We start from the raw sequence: 20,135 nt of genomic DNA on the forward strand, positions 1-20,135 counted from the left end.
ACACCTTCTGCCCATTTGCACAGGTTCGGATCTGAATTAAAATTGATTCAAGATTTGAACCTGCCTCTGATACCACTGAAGGGATGGGATATCCATCACATGGACGCCCGAATCTTGTGGAAGGGATGGGGCGAATTTCAAAAATTTCTCCCATCTTTGCAGGGAATCGAATTCCCTATTTCAGAAAACATATTTTCAAGGATCAATCTTGAATCAAGAACCAAATCAGATCTGAACCAAAAGTAGTAGAAGGGAGGATATACCTGATACAGAGAATCAATATCTCCCAATGGAGGTGATCACGCCCAAGGAAGGATCCAAAATCTGCTCCCACTGAAGATGGCGTAGTGTAGGATGGAGCAGAATCAGCAACGTTCTTCCAAAAGAACTTGACCCTTCGCAAGAATCAACTGGATGGTTTGTGGGTAATTCTCCAAGCAATCTTTTCCCTAAAAGATTGAGATCAAGATCAAATCTTGATTTCTCCCTGTAACTGGAGAGCAAACTGAAAGGAATGGCAATGACAGGAAGGAGAAGGCAGAAGAAAATTCGCAGTATGCAGGAAATCTCTCTTTCTCTCTTTCTTTTTTTTCTGAAGAGAAAATATGTTGTAAATCATATATCTTAAGGCTGCCATCCCTTTCTTCTTTTACAATCTTAAAGGGATCAGCTCCTAATCAGATTAGGAGTTGTTAATCCAAATCATATTTGGGTTAGAAGTCCCTTTAAGTGATAAGGGATAATCCTTATCTTATCTGCAGATCAGATCAGCCATCTCCTAATCTAATTAGGAGGTTTCCAGATCTAAATCTTATTTAGATCTTGGACTCTCTAAGTGGATAGGGTCTAAGCCCAATCCTATTAGCTAATCCACTCCAGAATTCGCCCCCCTTTTTAATTGACTGATCAAATCAGCCCAGTTCGAAATGGGCTTAAGGCCCATTTAAGGTTATGTACTCAAAAAGCCTTCCAAACTGCTGCCTAGTTGGGCTTCCTTGTATGGCGTGGGACCCAAACATTGATCTACACATCAGCCACATGGGTTCAGCCCAGCCTTTGTTGCAAGGCCTGGCCGAATACACTGTTAAAGACAGTGCACCCCCTGAAAATCCATCAAATGGGCTCTTTGGGCCCAACACTTACCCTAAGTGGTCCCTAGGCCAAGCTACCTTGTAACACCCAGGGACTGTGGGCAGATGCAAGATTAGCCCATCAGGTATTATCCTCAATGGTCTTACACTTAACCTCTCAGCCCATAATGATCATACACTGCCCGACAAGAGAGGACCTCTCCCTCGGCTGCAAGGAACAGTGTTGCACTCTCTACCTATATGGATCCCAGGAATTAAAACCTTTTGCAAACATTTTAGAAACCATAATATATACTTTTATATCTCATATAAAATATACTTTGCAAAAACAAATCTCAACGGTTGAAATCGGCTGCCAGCAGTCTTGGTTTCCATTAGAGAGAGTGCATCCCCGATCATTACCTTTGTCTGACAAAGGGGCTGATCCTGTCACTATGATCACCCACTCAGATGAATTCTCGGACTGTCCCAACATACTCAGGTTTTGACCCTCGCTAAGGATCTCACTGATTGGTACATCAAAGACAGCCCAATCCGACATCTAGTGTAGTATCATAATCGAGTCTAGGGGTTAGGTGTAACTTTTCAGTTTTGCCCATCTATCTCCAAGGTGTAGGGCAATACTGGAAATCTGGTCCGGTTCAAAGGTTCTATTAATCCTACACTGTATGTGCCTAGGGTCTCACTCTAGCAGCTGAGACAGGCCACCCCAACCGATTTGGTGGCATTACAGTGTCAGCCTTGTCAGGATAGGTCTCCCAGACCGATCCACTGGCTGTGAACATTCTAAACTAACACGAGTCTCATTAAGTGTCCAGTTTAAGGGTATTACCCAGAAACATACCAAGGGAACATGAATCAAATATGCACTTTTATTCATTTGCAATAAACTCATAAAGTACATCATTCTTGATTGAAGCTAAGGGCATACAAAACTGTCTAACAATATTATCAATGTAAAAAACAAAAAACCAAAGAACCAAACCTGTCAAAAACTGAAACGATCAACCGATGGTACCAGTTTGATTTTGGTTCGGGGAATTGCAAAAACCAGTATTACTGGTTCAGTTTCAAAAAATAACCCACCCACAATTCAGTTAATGGAATCGTGAGCACCCTAATTTTAAGCCCCAAATCATAAAGAGGCTCTGTGCTTTTGCGCTTTACAAGCAGAAATCCTGAATTTAGTCCAAACGACAACCTTAATTTCTTTTCCTTGTCTGGGACATCTAAATTTGCATTTTCATTCTTGTATATCAATAGGCTATATAACCTTCTATTTATCTTTCAACACTGAAGGATCATCACCCATCTCTTCATCAAAAAGAGCTGGAGACCAGAAGAGTTTTCTTTGTTCAACAATCTGTGACATGTCACCACCAATCCATCTCCAGACTCCACCCAATGACCTGAGATTGACTATGCCTTCTAGGCCTTCCTCTTCTCCTCTTCACGATCAAATCTTGAGCGCAGGACTGGGTCCTGAAGCACAGCATACGCATTTCCAATCAGCTTAAAAAGTATGTCAGCATCCTTATGAACCTCTTTAGCAATTTCTTTCCACAACCCACCATCTCCAATCCCACTTCTACCAAGTAACTGCCCTGCCTTATCTGGGTGATGCCTAAGAGATGCTCTGTGGTAAGCATTCTTTATGTCCATTGCTGTTGCAGATTTTCTGACTCCTAAAATGAGGTACATGTCCAAGGGTACATCTTTCATCGCTTCTTGTTTTATTCTGGAAAGTCTCAGCCGAGCTTCACTTATCTCAATCTCAGTGGCTTTATCCTCTGAATATTTCTTTTGGAGAAGAGATAAATACCTCTGAAGATCATTAATTGCTTGTCTGTAATTTCTAATCATCTCATGTAAGCTAGCTCTTCTATATATCGCCTTTGGGTAATCTCCATCAAGAGCCATTGCTAGGCTGCAATCTGCAATGGCCTCTGCTATCTCCCCCAGAGCTTTGTATGTAGTGGCCCGGTTGCAAATACAGATTGCTGCAAATGGACGTGAGACGTCGTTCCCTGATATAGCACAAGTGTAATGCCTAACTGCATCTGAATACCTTTCTGATTGAAATGCTTCATTTCCTGCAGTCTTGTGCCTTAGTAGCTCACTCACAGTCACACACTTTTCAGTAATAAGGCCTGCTTGTTCTTGCTTCTGAAGTAATTCCAGAGCCTCCTCAAGCTTTCCTAAATAAAAGTATGACTTAGAGATTAGGCGCCACCGCCAGAGCCTCACCGGAGAGATGGCTGAGCTTTTGGTTCCACCAGCGCTTACTGGGATAGAATTTTTCTGTGCTGAATCAAGAGTCTGCTCACACAATTCAATAACATCTTCATACTTTTGCATCTTCAAGAGAGCCTCTGCTTTCATTTCAATTAATTTGTCTGAGTGGTGGCTTATGGAAAGACCCTTTGAGATTACTTCCAGTGCCCTTTCTGCATCCACTGATGTCTTCTCCTGCAAAAGTAGAGCAGTCTGATCCATATAATCAGAGACTTGTACAGCTTTCTGCAAACCATCAAAAGCCTCTGTCACAAGTTTTCTGTCCAAGTGAACACCAAGGCTCGACTGCAACTTCAGTTTCATGAAATATTTTGTTGCTTCTTCAATTTCCCCCAACTCAAGATAACAATTTGCAGCTCTGAGTTGAACCTTGTGAGATTCTGGCTCTAGTGCAAGGGCTGCCATGCAGTCCACTAGTGCCTCTCTCATCCTTCCAAGATGCATCCTTGCTGCAGCACGGTTGCTATAACACAGCACCATAGCTTCAATGCATGCCATGGACTTCTCATTGGGAGAAACACAGTTCAATCCGCTTGTGTAGCATTCCTCTGCTTCTCTTAGATCACCCTTTGCAAAAGCCTGATTGCCCTTGAGTCTCCACTCTGTAAGAATTGCCTCTGGTTCTTTATCTTTTCCAGACATGGTCATCCTTTCGTTTTGGCAAATGGATTAATCTGCTTCCTGGCCCTACCCAGATTGCTAAAAGAAAAAAAAAATGAAACTATTAATTAAATAGAAAAAAAAAACAATAGCAGAGAGAGAAGATCCATTGGAAAGAAAACTCTACATCTAAATCCATTACAGAGTTTCCATTCAAAAACTACTATGGAATTCTAATCAATCCAAAGAAACCATTTTAAGAAGAAAACCATACCGGGATAGGGCCAGCAGCAGCAGCAGGCTGGAACTACCTCAGGAAATCTGGGTCATTACAAATTCTGATGATTCATCAATTAACCAACTGACTGAGAGAAAGGTTTTTGTTGGGGATAGTATCTGATATCATCAAGGTTGATTTTGTATAGAAGTGAGCCCAAATATTGTCTTTTGAACCAAAAACACAGAGATGGCTAGATGACCAGTAACACGTAACCCAAGCAGCTGTGAGAACCTTCGGCTCTACCCCCTGTCACCTACTAGGAAAAAATATATTAGAAGCTGCAAGGAAGGGGATCGAAGAGCCTATGAAGACTTTGACTCAATTTTGTGAAGTCCAGTCTTTCTTTATTCATTTCTCTTCCCTTCACCTACCAAGACTAATCAAAATTAATAAAATTATTTTTCTGATAAAAGATTATAGAATCTAGTTAATATTTTTGCTCTCTTGTGATATAAAGCTGATCGTTAAATTAATGCGCATGTCCTGTAAACCGTCCCAGCAGCTGCCCATGTAGAGCGATTCTGATGGAGGATCAAATGAAAAATCTTAGGCTCAGTACAAATGCAAATATCTACACCGTAAATACATATAAAATAATACAAAATATAAGGTTCTGTACTCTATATATTTGCATTTGTATTCCTTCCAAATTCAGCCTTAAGAAGGGCAACGGGCAGGTTCGGGGTGGGGCACCCCCTCCTCATCCCCACCCCATAGTCAACATACTCTACTCTCTTCCTGCCCCGTAGTCAAGGAACCTCTGAAATTTTCAAATAGGATTATGAGAATTTAGAGGTATTTTAAGAATTGAATTATGATAATTTGGAGATATTTTAGAAATAGAATTATGGGATTTTAAGATTTTAATAATTTGAAAAAAACTTAAAAATTTTTTAAAAATTAATATTAAACCTATGGATATTTTACTAATTTATCATTAGGTTCGGATAATTATATGCAGATTCCATCCTTGCCCCATTCTTGATTCGGGACAAAAATATTTTCCCTCTCCCACCCGTCCCCGTTTATGATAGGAAAAAACCTGCTCAGTTTGGGGCGAGATGGGGTGGGCCCCATAGGCAATCAACTCATCCAGCATGGGTGGAAATCCAACAACTATTTTTAATCTCTGGTTGATCCAGCAATCATCACCTGGCTAAAATTTTGGATTCAACCAAATGAACCAACCAATTGAGCCGTCGACCAGTTGATGTGATCAGTGACAGGTTGTGTATTATTTCTCTTTTTCTGTTTTATTTTTGTAATTTTAGGCATTTCATCATTGTTCTATATTTATTTTACAATGCTTTTTATCTTATTATTTTATTAAAATATAAAAATTGACCCATTTAACCTAGATGATTAAAGTTTTAACTTCATGGACTTTGTTTTCCAAATCTTCGAGCAAAGGGAATTTCGTCTCGCATTTCTCGTACTTGCCATGAAACTGCAATTGTTGACCTTGGGATAAGTAGTAAGAGATATTTTCTAACAATATTGGTTGGTCTAAGCATTCCAGGTTCGACGAGAAGGTTATGCCGATTTGGTTTGGGAATCTTTGAACCATTTCCATGGCCTTCTCTTTCAAACTGTGCCTTTTTAGGACAAAATCGAAATTCCTTGTGCGAATACAGGAAAAGAATTTGTTGAGCACAAAGATGAGATTGATCAGAGTGTCGTGGCTGGAGTGGTTTCTTTCAAGGTTTTTAAAATCAACCCAGAGACTGAACCGGTCAGGGGTCCAGTTTTTGAGTCGAACGGTCAAACTGTCCGAACCGAATGGTCAGCCCATTTTGACAAAAAAAATAAAAAACGGTCAAAATCATTGAATGGTTCAAAAGGTTCAACCACCCAGGTCAGCAGTTTGTTGATCAAACCAACGTTTTTTTGCAAAAATCCGGTTTTGGGGAAAACGGAACCGATCACCTGACCGGTTCCCAGTTTTTCCGGTCCAACCATCTGGTCCTGTCCGGTTTTGAAAACCATGGTTTCGTTAGTTGCAATGTAATATTTAGTTATTTACACTGATGCAAAACTATTGTAGCACAAATTATTTGGGTTCAAATTCTGATTTATTTTTGTTTCAAATTCCACCTTATTTTATTTGATTGCAATACAAATGAAATAAAATAAGACCCGAAGTGGAATAAAACAAAACCAAAAATAAAATCAAACCAGAATTTATATTCCTATACATTTGTACTAGTACAGATACAAACAGTGAACTAAGGCTCAGTTTGAAAGAATATACAAATATAGATATATACAGTGTAAAACCTTGTATAATATACTGTATATATTTATATTTGTATTCTTCTCAAATTGAACTTAAATGAAGCAGCCCAAAGAGGAATTCACATCTGCTACCTACAAAGGCGCACCCCACAACGTCCCACAGCACATCCCTGTTAATATTGGGAACATCTCCCGATGATAGTACCAGAAATGATGATATCATCATTGAGAGATGTTTTCAATACACGGCGAAAACGTACTGTGGGACGTTGTGAGGTGCAAATTTGAACTCCCCAAAGAGGTATTTCCTCTCTGGTACAAAGGAACCAAGGGGCCATTTGCGGGGCTGAAGCTTTAATTGAGAGGGCTTTCACTGAGCGCTACTTTTAGAGAAGGTACTAAAAGAAGCTTCAAAGAAAAGCCAAAGTTCTAGCCGAAAGACAGTTATATATTTTGGACTTCCAGAAGTTTCCACCAAATATAATTTACGGGCTGTCTGAATGGGATCCACCGTTGAGATCTTTTTGCAACAAAACACGTTCACCATAAAACTGAGTCCAACCATAAAAGTGAGACCTGCTATATATGAGATGTGCGGTGTAAAACCATATTGGTAAAACGTGTTTTATTAACAGGTGATCAGGACCGAGCCGGTGCCTGTGGAAAAGCCCCCAAAGGGGCATTGCATGGTTATTATACAAGCTCTGGAGTGTAGGAGGCATTATTATACTCACAAGAAAGTAGGAAACATGCAGGAGGTTAGTAATTGCTAAGACACGAGGGATTGGTGTCTATGTTCCACACTTTATTTTTATTCTTTATAATTTTAAATAATATATTTGTTTTTATTATTTAAATTATACTTATTTACTAATTAAATACAAAGTTCTTTTTTTTTGGTAATTGGTCCATGTGATATGTGATGCATGGGAATATCTGATATCCAATATGATGAAATAAATTACAAATTAATGTAAGACAACAATAATGTATTTCAAATTTCAAATTAAGGTAATTGAATATGAATTTAACTATATCCAAATTGGATCCGATTATTGAAATGCCAAATTTGGACCCGATTTGGAATCAGATGCAAGTTTTAACATCCAAGTCCAAGTTGAATTCAGCCACATCCAAATTTGATCAAATTATAGAAATTTCAAGTCTAAATGCAATTGGAGTCTGATTGTATTTTGAATTAGATTCAAATATTTAATTTGGTTACACTCTATTATCATTAAAGTACATTATATATAGATAGATAGATAGATCTATACTACTTTAAAAAATACGAATAGCTATAAAAATATTTCTGGAATTTTTTCAAGACAAAATTTATCCCTCTATATTTAAATTTATTGATAAAACAAGAGGGCAAATAGGGTAATTAGTTATTGATATTAAATGAGTTGAAAAAGGTAATATGAAAATATTCAATGCATTGAATTCTCTCTCATTAAATCCAACATTTAAGTTATTAACTTGCATTTACCTTCATTGAATCATATATTTAAGCCATTTTTGTTTCTCCTGGTCATTAAATTCTATTAGTTAAATCCATATATAATAAATTAATAATTTTAATAATATAAGAACATATACTTTTAAAATACACCTAAAAATAGTGCTTTTCATCTAGATGGTGGTAAGAAATTAAACCATTTTGAGCTAAATGGGCTAATCCATTTTTCCATAATTAAATGATAAAATAAAAAAATAGATAAAATGCAAAAAATGTTGAAAATAAATAAAAAATTGGGAACACTTTTATCATAATATATTCAACATATTAAATAATAATAAGTATGATAAATAAGAAATATTTTAATTAGTGATGGAAATGGAATATAAAATTTAAAACCGATTGGAAATAAAACTATTTTTCATATTCTCTCTCATTAAATCCCATATTTAAGGTATATTCACTCATTAATTCAAATGTTTAAGATCTCATAATTAAATTTTACTAATTAAATCCATAATATTAATTTTAACAGCATAAAAATAAATATTTTGAAAAGTAATTTGACAATTTTCTTCCCTCTTTGTTGGGGATAAGAAATTTAACCATTTGGGTCAATGGTTAACTGATAATGCCATAATTAAATAATAAATTAAAATAAATAAAATATCAAAATACAAAAAAAAAGAATTGGGTATATCTCTAATATTATATATTCGTTATATTAAACAAAAATAATTATTATATGTAAGAAGTAATTTTATTAATGATGAAAATGGAATGTCAAATCTAAAATCAACCCAGAAAATAATGGCATAATCAAATAAGAAAATATTTAGAAAAAAATACAAAAAATCACACAAATAAAGAAAAATTAGAAAAAAAAATTGGGGCACTTTTTTGTTGCTATATATTTATAAAAAATAAAAATATTGGGTACATTTCTAATATTATACATTCATTATATTAAAAACAAATAAGTATTATACATAAGAAATAATTTCATCAGTGATGAAAATATAATACAAAATTTAATGTTGACCAAGAAATCAAACTATTTTTCTATTTAGGTGGTAGGTTAGTGATTTGGGTCAAATGGATTAATCGATGATATGATTGTTAAATAATAAATCTTTAAAAATTGTTAAGCCAAATCATTAATGTTTATTCTTAAATGCAAAATATGAATTAACAAATCTATTATATAATAATTATACTTGGTTGGAAAAATTATTTTAAGTAAATATTTAAATAATTACAAATTTAGTTATTATTATTACTATATAACAAAAATTTTAAATTAAATACTAAAATAAATTAATAATAATAAGAAGAATGGTTAAATTAATGTAATAAACGGTTCAAGTTGAATTTAATGACCCATATAATTTTACAAGTTTTACATATAAGGGTCAATTTATGTGGACCCGTAGACTGTATGAATGTCTTAAAAAGTGGCAATTTATACATAGTAATAAAAAATGGTAATAAAATCATTAAAGTTTATTCATATATATATAATTAACTTTCCCGTACTTAGTACGGAGTCATTCACTTGTTAAAGCATGAATACAGTTGGAAACAAAAAGCACCACTAAGGCATGTTGACCGTATTTTCCTACCCTATCACGACTCCTCTTACCATATCGAGTTAGGAAATGGAAAGTGGGTGAGCCAGGTTTGCTGAGATGTCATTATGAAAGAGGGAGAAGCAAGTGATGAGGTGGTTTAATGAGAGAGCAAGAAATGCTAAAATGAAGAGGGTTTGAGAGTTCTGAGTTAAGCATGTTTCTACTCTAGCATATATGTAGATATAGATAATTATAATATATATGATTTTATTATATTTTATTATTACATATATATAAACAATTGTGTACATCAAAATTCATATAAAATAAAATTTTAAGATTTTTTTTTTTATTTTTTATCTAATTTTTTTAATTTAGATTAAAATTTTCATTATTTTTTTTAAATTAAAAAAAAAACCATGACTTGGCCTGGGCTGAGCCCTCAAAATATCGCAAGAGAGAAAAGAACGGCCCAACTCGACCCATGGATCAAAGTCCTTATTTACACCAATCAAGGTAAATGCTTTTAATCGGTGTTTCAACACTCGAACTAAATCGGATGATCGAACTGTCAAAACCAGAAATCGATGACCTTTATGGATCTGAGTTAAATGACCATTTTTGCGGGTCGGACGGGTAAACTGCCTGATTAATCTGTAAGACCATAACCCATAGAGCATTCCTGCTTTCTGTCGGATCTTCTACAATCTATTCTTGCGGATGGCTGTAAAAGCTTGTCTTCATCCTTATGTGTGTATGTTTTTCTTATGCACTTCGACTTTTTAACCAACTGGGCACATAGAGCAGCGAAATTTGTTTGTTATAAGCATTTAGACATGGTCAGTTGCACACAATTACTCATTTATAATCTTGTAATTGATTCATATAATAATATATTAATATTTTAAAAACTTTGCTGAACCGGACCGTTAATGAATTGATGCTGAATTGCTTTAAAAAGGCTGCTATGTTATAAGAAAAAGGCAAGTATATATGTACGGAGAAAATTAAAAAGTATTTTTATGTTTTTTTTTGAGTTAATAACAAAAATGGTCTCATTCATCTTTTTGTGCCTTTTCGTTCAAAGTAATAGATACAGTGCTCTTAGTCAAGCTCGTTTGCAAGACATGGTTTAGTTCATTGATCATGAAAGGACATCGATCTCTTGCCTCATCCAAGATCCAAAAATATCCATGAAAAACTGAGGGGTGAGATTAAATCTTGTTTGGGTTATGGTTGAGTTGGCCGGGGATGTCACGTGGCAGTCTTAGTGCCCGCCTTAATTTCTTAGGCCACGTCAGCACCACGCGGGATAGATAAGTGCAACCAAGGAGTGTTCCACACGGATGAGGAAGTTTACCCCACTGGAGAAGAGGAGTCATCCCAAAGGTCTCGGCGGGCAATCCCATCCCAACAACCCCGAAAGCCTCAGTCGAGTAGAACATGGACCTTCGACTATAAATAGGTAACCTTCACTCAAGGTAAGGGACTTCTAGACTTTTGATATCTTTGCTTTACCTCTTCAGCTCAGGCCAACTCTACTCTTATCTGCTCGGCCTGACCACCTACCCTTCCACTCAACTAACTTGAGCATCGGAGTATCTACTCGGGCAACAACTCTTCGGGCCTCTAACTTTTCCTCTTGGTTGCAGATCCCAGTGCACGACTTCATCCTTCCACCCAAGCCTCGTCCAGTTAGAAAGATTATCTGGTTGCTTCCTTAGTTCGGGGCACCTGGGATTGGACAACATCAGATTGGCACCGTTTATGGGATACACACAAAAAGCCATTCCCCAAAACCTCTTTTCGTGCACTCAAGACAACCATGCCTAGACACACATCCAACCGCTCTGAAGCCCGTTCCCCATCTCGGGGTTCCCGCTCTCATCCCAACTCTCCACCTCGAGAACCCCAACAACAGACCACAGTCAATCCTGCACAATTCCAGGTGATGCAATAGAAGGTCGACCACATTCTTGCAATGATTGAAACACTGGGATAGCTGGCTCAAGCCCCTCTGTCCATTCACCCTACCACGTAGGCGCTTACTACGATTGATCCTTGCACCAAGGACCCCAAAAAGTGTCACCCAGATAGGTAGAGAGTTTGGTCCGACCATGAATTGAAGTAGTCATCTAGAAGACCAGACTCTCCAATCTAGTCTTGTGTCTATGCACATGATATTCACAGCAAGTCACACCGTTGCACCCGGATACCGGCAAAAGAACGACTTGGCTAACATCCACCACAACCACCAATCTCGATAGCCGAATCCAGTTCGGTCCAAGATCGACTTGTAATTCCAAAGGGAGAAAGGTCCATGGGCGTGGCCCTAGTCGACAGAGACGTTGAGATCAAGGAACTGAGAGAACGCCTAGCCGAACTAGAACATAGCCAAGTGGATAAAAGCACGGCTCCTCTAACGGCTCGGCCCATAGAACACTACAGCTAGCTCACAAAGGAACTAGTCTTCATTCAAGAGATTGTGCACGAACTACTGCCAGCCTCATGCAGATGTGGTAGAGGAAGGGAGAAACCATAAGAGAGTACTTGGCGAGGTTTAACACTGAGGCCCTATAAGTCTGAGTCCTGGACCAGTCTGTAGTGGTGACAGCTATCATGAGCGGTCTACACTCCTCTGCATTCAGCTTCTCACTATAGAAGAATCCTTCAAAGAAGCACACACAAAAGTAAATGAACATCGAATAAGCCTACGCACTGTAGAGGAGCGAGGAAGAGCAGCAAGACTAAAAGAGTAGGGACCATAATGAGTGCAGGCCAGACTGAAAGAACAAAAGACAAGACAGACGACCCGATCGAAGACTAAGCACCCCACCTTCGACGTACAGGAAGTAGCTCGACCCACAAAGCATATGCTAGGTTGCACCAGGTTGAAGATAGGGAGTAGAAAAGACAGCGACAGGATGATCCGATCACCTTCACCGAAGACGACCTCAGGGGGGTCCAGACTCCACATGATGACGCCCTTGTGATAATTGCGGAAGTGGCCAACTTCGAAGTTTGATGCATCTTGGTAGACACAGGTAGCTCGGTTGACATCCTCTTCAAAGAAGCCTTTGAGCAGCTCGACATAAGCAGGGATCATCTCACTCTAGCCAATACTCCTTTGGTGAGATTCTTCGGGGACTCCCTCATGCCTTAGGGGAAGATCACCCTACCGCTGCTGATAGGGGACGGTGACATCACCACCATGGTGATGGTTGACTTCATCATTGTCCGAGTCCTCTCCCCCTACAATGCCATCCTCGGTCGGCTGACCTTGAACACACTGCGGGCTTTGGTCTCCACATACCACCCAGCCGTGAAGTTCCCAACCCCATATGGGGTAGGCATTGCTCGAGGGAACTAGAGGGCCGTGAGGCAATGCTACCTAACGGCCTACCGTGGAAGACCCCAGGCCGCCAAAACACTTAGCACAGAGAACATGGACCCGAGAGACATAGCGCGGCCAACCCGTGGAAGACCTCATCCAGGTATCTCTCTCCAGTGAACACCCTAAGAAGATGGTCCAGGTTGGATCCCTCCTAGAAGATCATCTCCAGGATGACATAGTGTAGCTACTGAAGGACAACGCCAACTTGTTCACCTAGTCGGTGACAGATATGCCAGGGATTGACCCCAAGGTCATCACCCACCGCTTAAAATGGTGGCAGGTGATCAATGAGAGGTCCAAAAACTGCTCAACATTGGCTTCACCCAAGAAGTAACCTATCCAGACTGGCTGGCGAACGTGGTGATGGTCAAGAAGGCCAATGGAAAGTGGAGGATCTGCATTGACTTCACCAACTTGAATATAGCCTATCCTAAAGATAGCTTCTCCCTGCCAAGGATCGACTAGCTCGTCAATGCAACGGTGGGGCATGAACTCCTAAGTTTCATGGATGCATTCTTAGGTAATAACCAAATCCAGATGCACCCAGATGACTAGGAGAAAACAACATTCATCACTGACCGATGACTATACTGCTGCAAGGTAATGCCCTTCGGTCTGAAGAACGCCGACGCTACCTACCAACAGTTGGTGAATCATATATTCAAAGATTAGCTCGGCTATAATGTGACATAGTGTAGCTACTGAAGGACAACGCCAACATGTTCGCCTAGTCGGTGACAGATATGGTAGGGATTGACCCCAAGGTCATCACCCACCGCTTAAACGTCGACCGTGCTACCAACCCATAAAGTAGAAGAAGAGGAGCTTTGCCCCAAAATGGTGGCAGGTGATCAATGAGAGGTCCAAAAACTGCTCAACATTGCCTTCATCCAAGAAGTAACCTATCCAGACTGGCTGGCAAACGTGGTGATGGTCAAGAAGGCCAATGGAAAGTGGAGGATCTGCATTGACTTCACCAACTTGAATAGAGCCTGTCCTAAAGATAGCTTCCCCCTGCCAAGGATCGACTAGCTCATCAATGCAACGGTGGGGCATGAACTCCTGAGTTTCATGGATGCATTCTCAGGTTATAACCAAATCCAGATGCACCTAGACGACCAGGAGAAAACAACATTCATCACTGACCGATGACTGTACTACTACAAGGTAATGCCCTTCGGTCTGAAGAACGCCGACGCTACCTACCAACAGCTGGTCAATCATATATTCAAAGATTAGCTCGGCTAAAATGTGAAGGCTTATGTGGACGATATGCTAGTGAAGAGCAAGAAAGTCAAGCAGCATCTGGCCGACCTAAAGGAAGTCTTTGGCACACTTAGGAAATATCAAATGAAGCTAAACCTGATGAACTGCAACTTCAGCGTTGGCTCTGGCAAGTTCCTGAGATTCATAATTATGCAAAGGGGGATTGAGGCTAACCTAGAGAAGATTCAGGCCATCCTCGACATGTAGTCACCATGGACTTACAAAGTGCAACGTTTCACCGGATGGATAGCCGCGCTCAGTTGATTCATATCGAAGTCTGTGGACTGGTGCTTGCCCTTCTTCAAAGCATTGAAAAAGGTGAAAGACTTCCAATGGACCGAGGAATGTGAACGGTCCTTCCAAGAGATAAAGAAATACCTAAATTCGCCACTTCTGCTCACAATGTTGAGCCCAGGAGATTTACTCATGCTCTACCTATTGCCTAGAAACGAGGTGATCAACTCATTCTTGGTAAAGGAGGAAGGTTAAATCCAGAGGAAGATCTACCACACCAAAAAGGTCCTCATAGGCACAGAGACACGATACTCAAACCTAGAGAAGGTCACCCTAACCCTTGTCACATCGGCAAGAACACTCAGACCATACTTCCAAGCGCACAACGTCCGGGTGCTCACCGATCAACCATTCAAGCAAGTCCTATAGAGGTTAGAGACATTTGGTCACCTAGTCAAGTAGAGCGTGGAGCTGAGCGAGTTCGATATCGACTATGCGCCTTGACCCGCCATCAAAATCCAAGCCTTAGCCAATTTCCTAGAAGAATGCACCTTCTTAGTATAGGATCCAGCCGATGCCCCACCAACCTAGACTCTTCATGTGGACGGATCGTCCAACCAGCAAGACAGCGATGCTAGATTCATTCTCCTCGATCCAAACAACACCATCTTAGAACACGCCCTCAGGTTCGAGTACAAAGCATCCAACAACAAGGCTGAGTACGAATTATTTCAATCAAGTCAATCAAATTATGTCAAATCAATCAAAGTCAAATTTAATTCCATTAATCAATCAAGCCAATCAATTGATTCAATCAAGTTAATCAAATTATTTTAAATCATTCAAAGCCAATCAATCAATCAAGTCAAATTATCTCAAATCAATCAAAGACAATTTCAATCGAGTCATCACTCAAATCAAGTCAATCAAATTATCTCAAATCAATCATTGATCAGTATAGTTAAATTGTCAAGTTGAGTCAATTGAAACATGTCAAATCGATCAATCATCAATACCGGACTAAGTTGATTCAATCATGACATTAGTTCAATTGAAATAGCTCAAACCAATCTTTAATTAGTCCAAGTCAATATCAATCAACATCAATCGACCTAATCTTAATCAGTCAAATCAACCAGTCTCAATCAAGTCAATTCATGTCATCAATAAGGAAGGGCGCTAATCAAACCTTTTATGAATCCAAGCATCTTGCTAGTCAACCTTAGCCAACCAGCCATCAAGTTAGAACCAACCAATTTCAATTTATCTTTTCACCTATTTTATTTCTCTTAAATGATTTTAAGAATTTAGCCTTGTCCCCACGGACACAATAGTTACCATGGCAGACAGGCCACCATGCGTTAGCAAGATTGGCTTTTTTGATAAGGTTGCATGCAGTCCTTCACAAAATATTCGTGTTTTTCTTTCGTCTTTGTTGTTCCCTAGCTTCCTACCTCACAACAAAGAGGGGTAACTGTCATCAAACGATTTTTCCTCGGTTCCACTTCTCATACCCCGAGGACCTGATCGGACCTCACCAATAATTCTAGAACATGCTAAAATCCAATCACATCAAGTTTCAACTCGAATACCCTCAAATCCACTGTTAATCTATACTATTCCCTTTCAATGACCATGACCGTAGCACATCACCACTTCCGCCCCACGATCAAACTTCACCCTATGAAACAAAACCTTTTAACATCTAATCACACCATGTTTCAACCCTGAATTCCTTGATTTTACCCTTCATCCAAAAAGATTTCGAATGAACAACTCACATGTTAGACAGTGTATGCCCTCAGCTCAAATCAGATTGATGTACAAATACATTTATTGTAAATGAATAAAAGTACGTTATTGTTTCATGTTGATATTGGTATGTTTCTGTGAAATTTCCCCTTAAACTGGACACTTATGAAGACTCATGTTACTTTTGAATGTTCTCAACTTTTAGATAGACTTGGGAAGTTTATCCTACCAAGGTTGACACTAATGTGATGCCAAAGAAGTTAGGGCAGCTTGTCTCAGCTGCTAGGGTTAGATCCAAAGCACATGTAGTGTGTGTTTGATTGTAACACTGAACTCGAACTATTTTTCAGTTATGCCTTAGACCTTGGAGACTGATGGGTAAAATTGGAAAGTTACGCAAACCCCTATACTTGATTATGGTACTGCACTGGGTGTTAGATTGGGTTGTCTTTGATATGCCAATCTGTGAGATCCATTATGGGTCAAAACCTGGGTATGTTGGGCTAGTCTTAGAATTCACTTAAGTGGGTGATCATAGTGATAGGATCGGCCCTTTTGCGAGACAAAGTGAATGATAGGGTTTACACTCTCTCTGATGGAAACCTAAACTGCCGGTAGTGGATTCAACCGTGTTTGAGATTTGGTTTTGCAATATATATATTGTTTTATGGAAAAATATTTGCGAAAGGTTTTAATTCCTGGGATCCATCTGAGTAGAGAGTGTGACACTACACCTTGTATCCAGGGGAGAGGTCTTTCCCTATCAGGCAGTGTTTAATTATTATGGGTAGTTTATGAAACTACAAACTGTGATCTAATTCGGCCCATATACCTAGATAATATTAATGGTTAATATTATGGATTTAAAATGGGCTTCAAATGGGCTTTACAGATAATTAATTGATTGGATCAATTTATCCTTGCATGTGATGTTTTGATGTGTGATGTGCTACGTACATGGGCCATAAGTACTTGGCCCATGCTCAATCGATAGTGGCTCTTGCGCACACCATGGCTGAATGCACATCATTGCCATGGTGTCCCTTTTGGTCATTGGATGACCTCCCTCAGTGGTGGGCCCCACACCTCATTAAGAGGTTACGTGCGGAACCCTAGCTGATTTAGGCCCACCGAAATCTGACTTTATGAAAGTCAGTGGGAGCCACTTTGGTTTGACCTAGATCAAACTAGGGCGTAATTAACTGTTCCCTCCTGCTAATATGAGTGCATGTGATAGGGAGATTCATATGATGAACTCTCTAAAGGCCTTCCATCATTAACATGAGGATGGGTCCTTCAGTACTGAGGAAACGCACCAGAAAATGGGCTATCCATTTGCTGTTGGGCTTGTCTGAGTGTTTCATAAGATGATAGGGGCGTCATAGACCGATGTGGGAGGGGCTTCACCAGAAAATGGGAACTCTCTCATGGTACCTTGGCGTTCACGAATATGATGGGTAAGCACTCACTGGACAGAAAGGTTTACTTGAAAACGGCTTTGAACCTTGTCTGACAGAGGCCAAAGGGAAAACTCATATGATGAGTGGATATGATCCTTCACAGAAAGGTGGTGGGGTTATGCAGCTGAAATAGTTGGCTCCATGCACCCTATGTGATTTCCCACATTTCTAGAGACAACCCATAGTCTCCGTCACTAAGAAAGGAGGGAAGTCTCAGAGATGAATAAATGGAAATGGAACGTAGATTAAAATCCATTTCTATGAAATGAACATGAATCAAATTAGGTTGTGGACTGATGTTTGCTCTTTTATCAGAAAATGGCAAACGGATCATTTGCAAAATTGCTTGATGACAACAAGTTGAAGGGCCCAAACTATGCCGACTGGTACAGGAACCTTATATTGGTCTTAACCTCTGAAAACTTGGATAAGGTAGCTAAGAATCCTGCCCCAGATCGTCCGGGAGATAGGGCTTCCGAGGCCCTGAGAAGAGAATACCAAGAATGGGAGGAGAAAAACTCCCTTGCCCGCTACTATATCATTGCCTCTTTAGACAAATCCAATTCAGAGGCAGTTTGATCAGATCGAACTTGCTAAGGATGTATTCGACAGTCTGAAGACAATGTACGAAGAGCAGAATCATTCTACTGAAAGATTGTCTTTATGTATAGAAGAATTTAAGGAGAAATTTGATTTCTGTCTCAAAACTGTGTGCAGATGGTTATTCTGTCTTCTTTAGTAATATGATTACTATTAAAAGAAATAGCAGATTCATCGCATACGGCGAATTGGAGAATGGTCTTTATGTTCTGCATCCTTCTCTAGAAACTAACATAACCGAAACTACGTCGGCTGAAATCCCTAAGAAGAGAGCCCATGATACAGTCAATCCCACGTGTCTGTGGCATTACCGACTTGGCCACATCGGTGTTGACCGAATCACAAGGTTGGTAAAGCATGGTCCTTTGGATTTTCTAACTTTAGAAGATCTTCCCACTTGTGAGCCTTGCCTACAAGGCAAGATGACGAAACGACCATTTAACGGTAAGCCTGAAAGATGTACAGGCACACTTGACCTAATACATACTGATGTATGTAGTCCCCTGAGTGTTAGGACACGGAATCAACACGTGTATTTCATCACTTTCACAGATGATTTTTCACGATATGGTTACGTGTACCTAATGAGACACAAGTCTGAATCCTTTGAAAAGTTCAAAGAGTTCAGACAAGAGGTCGAGAAACAGTTAGGGAGAGAATTAAAGCCCTCCGATCAGATCGAGGTGGCGAGTATCTCTCTAATGAATTCATGGACTACACTTAAAGGACAATGGGATAGTATCACAATTAGCTCCTCCTGCTACGCCACAACTTAATGGTGTTTCAGAGAGGAGGAATAGGACCTTATTGGATATGGTCCGGTTGCTTCTCATACACTCAGAGTTACTCACATTCTTTTGAGGTTACACATTAGAGACTACGATTTACGTGCTGAATCGGGTTCCAACCAAATCGGTTCCGAATACTCCATATGAACTTTGGACCGGAAAGAAACCAAGTGTCAGACACTTGAAGATTTGGGGTTGTCCAACACACGTTAAAAGAACAAGTGCAGACAAGTTGGAATCCAAGACCAGTCGTTGGCTATTTGTAGGCTACCCAAAAGGCTCTGTAGGTTACCTATTCTATGACCCAAGTGAGCAGAAAGTGTTCTGCAGTCGAAATGTGCAATTCTTGGAAACCGATTACATCCTGGACACCCATCGTTAGGAAGTTGTTCTTGATGAGGAGATCTTAGGAGCATTGGGAGATGTCCCACAAGTTCCAGGTAGTGACCAACCTAGAAGGTCCACTCGTGTATCCAGGCCACCAATCCGTTATGGTTATGACCAGGATAGTTACTTGGTGGAAACCTTGACTAGTAAAGAGGATCCCGTGACTTACGCGGAAGCTATGTTGGACATAGACTCCCAGAAGTGGGTGGAGGCCATGAGAGCAGAGATGGACTCAATGGAGACCAATGGAGTCTGGACTCTAGTAGATCCGCCCTCCGAGGTAAAAACAATCGGTTGCAAATGGATTTACAAGAGGAAGAAGGGCCCCGATGGTAGGGTTGAGACCTTCAAAGCTCGTCTAGTGGCGAAAGGGTACACTCAGAAAGAGGGCATCGATTATGAGGAAACTTTTTCGCCTGTAGCCATGCTTAAATCCATTAGGATTTGGCTAGCTGTAGTAGCATACCATGATTATGAGATTTGGCAGATGGATGTCAAAACTGCATTCCTGAATGGAGATCTTATTGAAGATATATATATGCAGCAGCCGCAAGGCTTCATTGCTACAGGTCAGGAAAGCATGGTATGTAAACTTAATAGATCCATTTATGGACTTAAGCAAGCTTCTAGAAGTTGGAACATCCATTTTGACTCTGTTGTCAAATCGTTTGACTTTGAGCAGAATCCGGATGCACCCTGTGTCTACAGGAAGTACACTGG

At 39.7% G+C, this 20,135-nt stretch overlaps 1 protein-coding gene across 1 annotated transcript; it reads right to left on the reverse strand.

Moving 5' to 3' along the window:
* Positions 1-1,932: 1,932 nt before the first annotated feature.
* Positions 1,933-4,516, reverse strand: LOC104609491 (uncharacterized). The gene is made up of 2 exons (XM_010275824.3): positions 4,261-4,516; positions 1,933-4,085 (listed from the first exon to the last, which is right to left on the reverse strand). The coding sequence occupies exon 2, from the start codon at positions 4,032-4,034 to the stop codon at positions 2,520-2,522; it is 1,515 nt and encodes a 504-aa protein (XP_010274126.1). The 5' UTR covers positions 4,035-4,085; positions 4,261-4,516; the 3' UTR covers positions 1,933-2,519.
* Between the last annotated feature and the right edge of the window lie 15,619 nt (positions 4,517-20,135).

Source organism: Nelumbo nucifera, chromosome 7, assembly GCF_055504915.1.
Source record: "Nelumbo nucifera cultivar China Antique chromosome 7, China Antique-T2T, whole genome shotgun sequence".
Classification (NCBI taxonomy): Eukaryota; Viridiplantae; Streptophyta; class Magnoliopsida; order Proteales; family Nelumbonaceae; genus Nelumbo; species Nelumbo nucifera.

Excerpts from the sequence above, each read along its gene's own strand:
- LOC104609491 (XM_010275824.3), bottom strand. The coding sequence starts at position 4,034 with ATGACCATGTCTGGAAAAGATAAAGAACCAGAGGCAATTCTTACAGAG.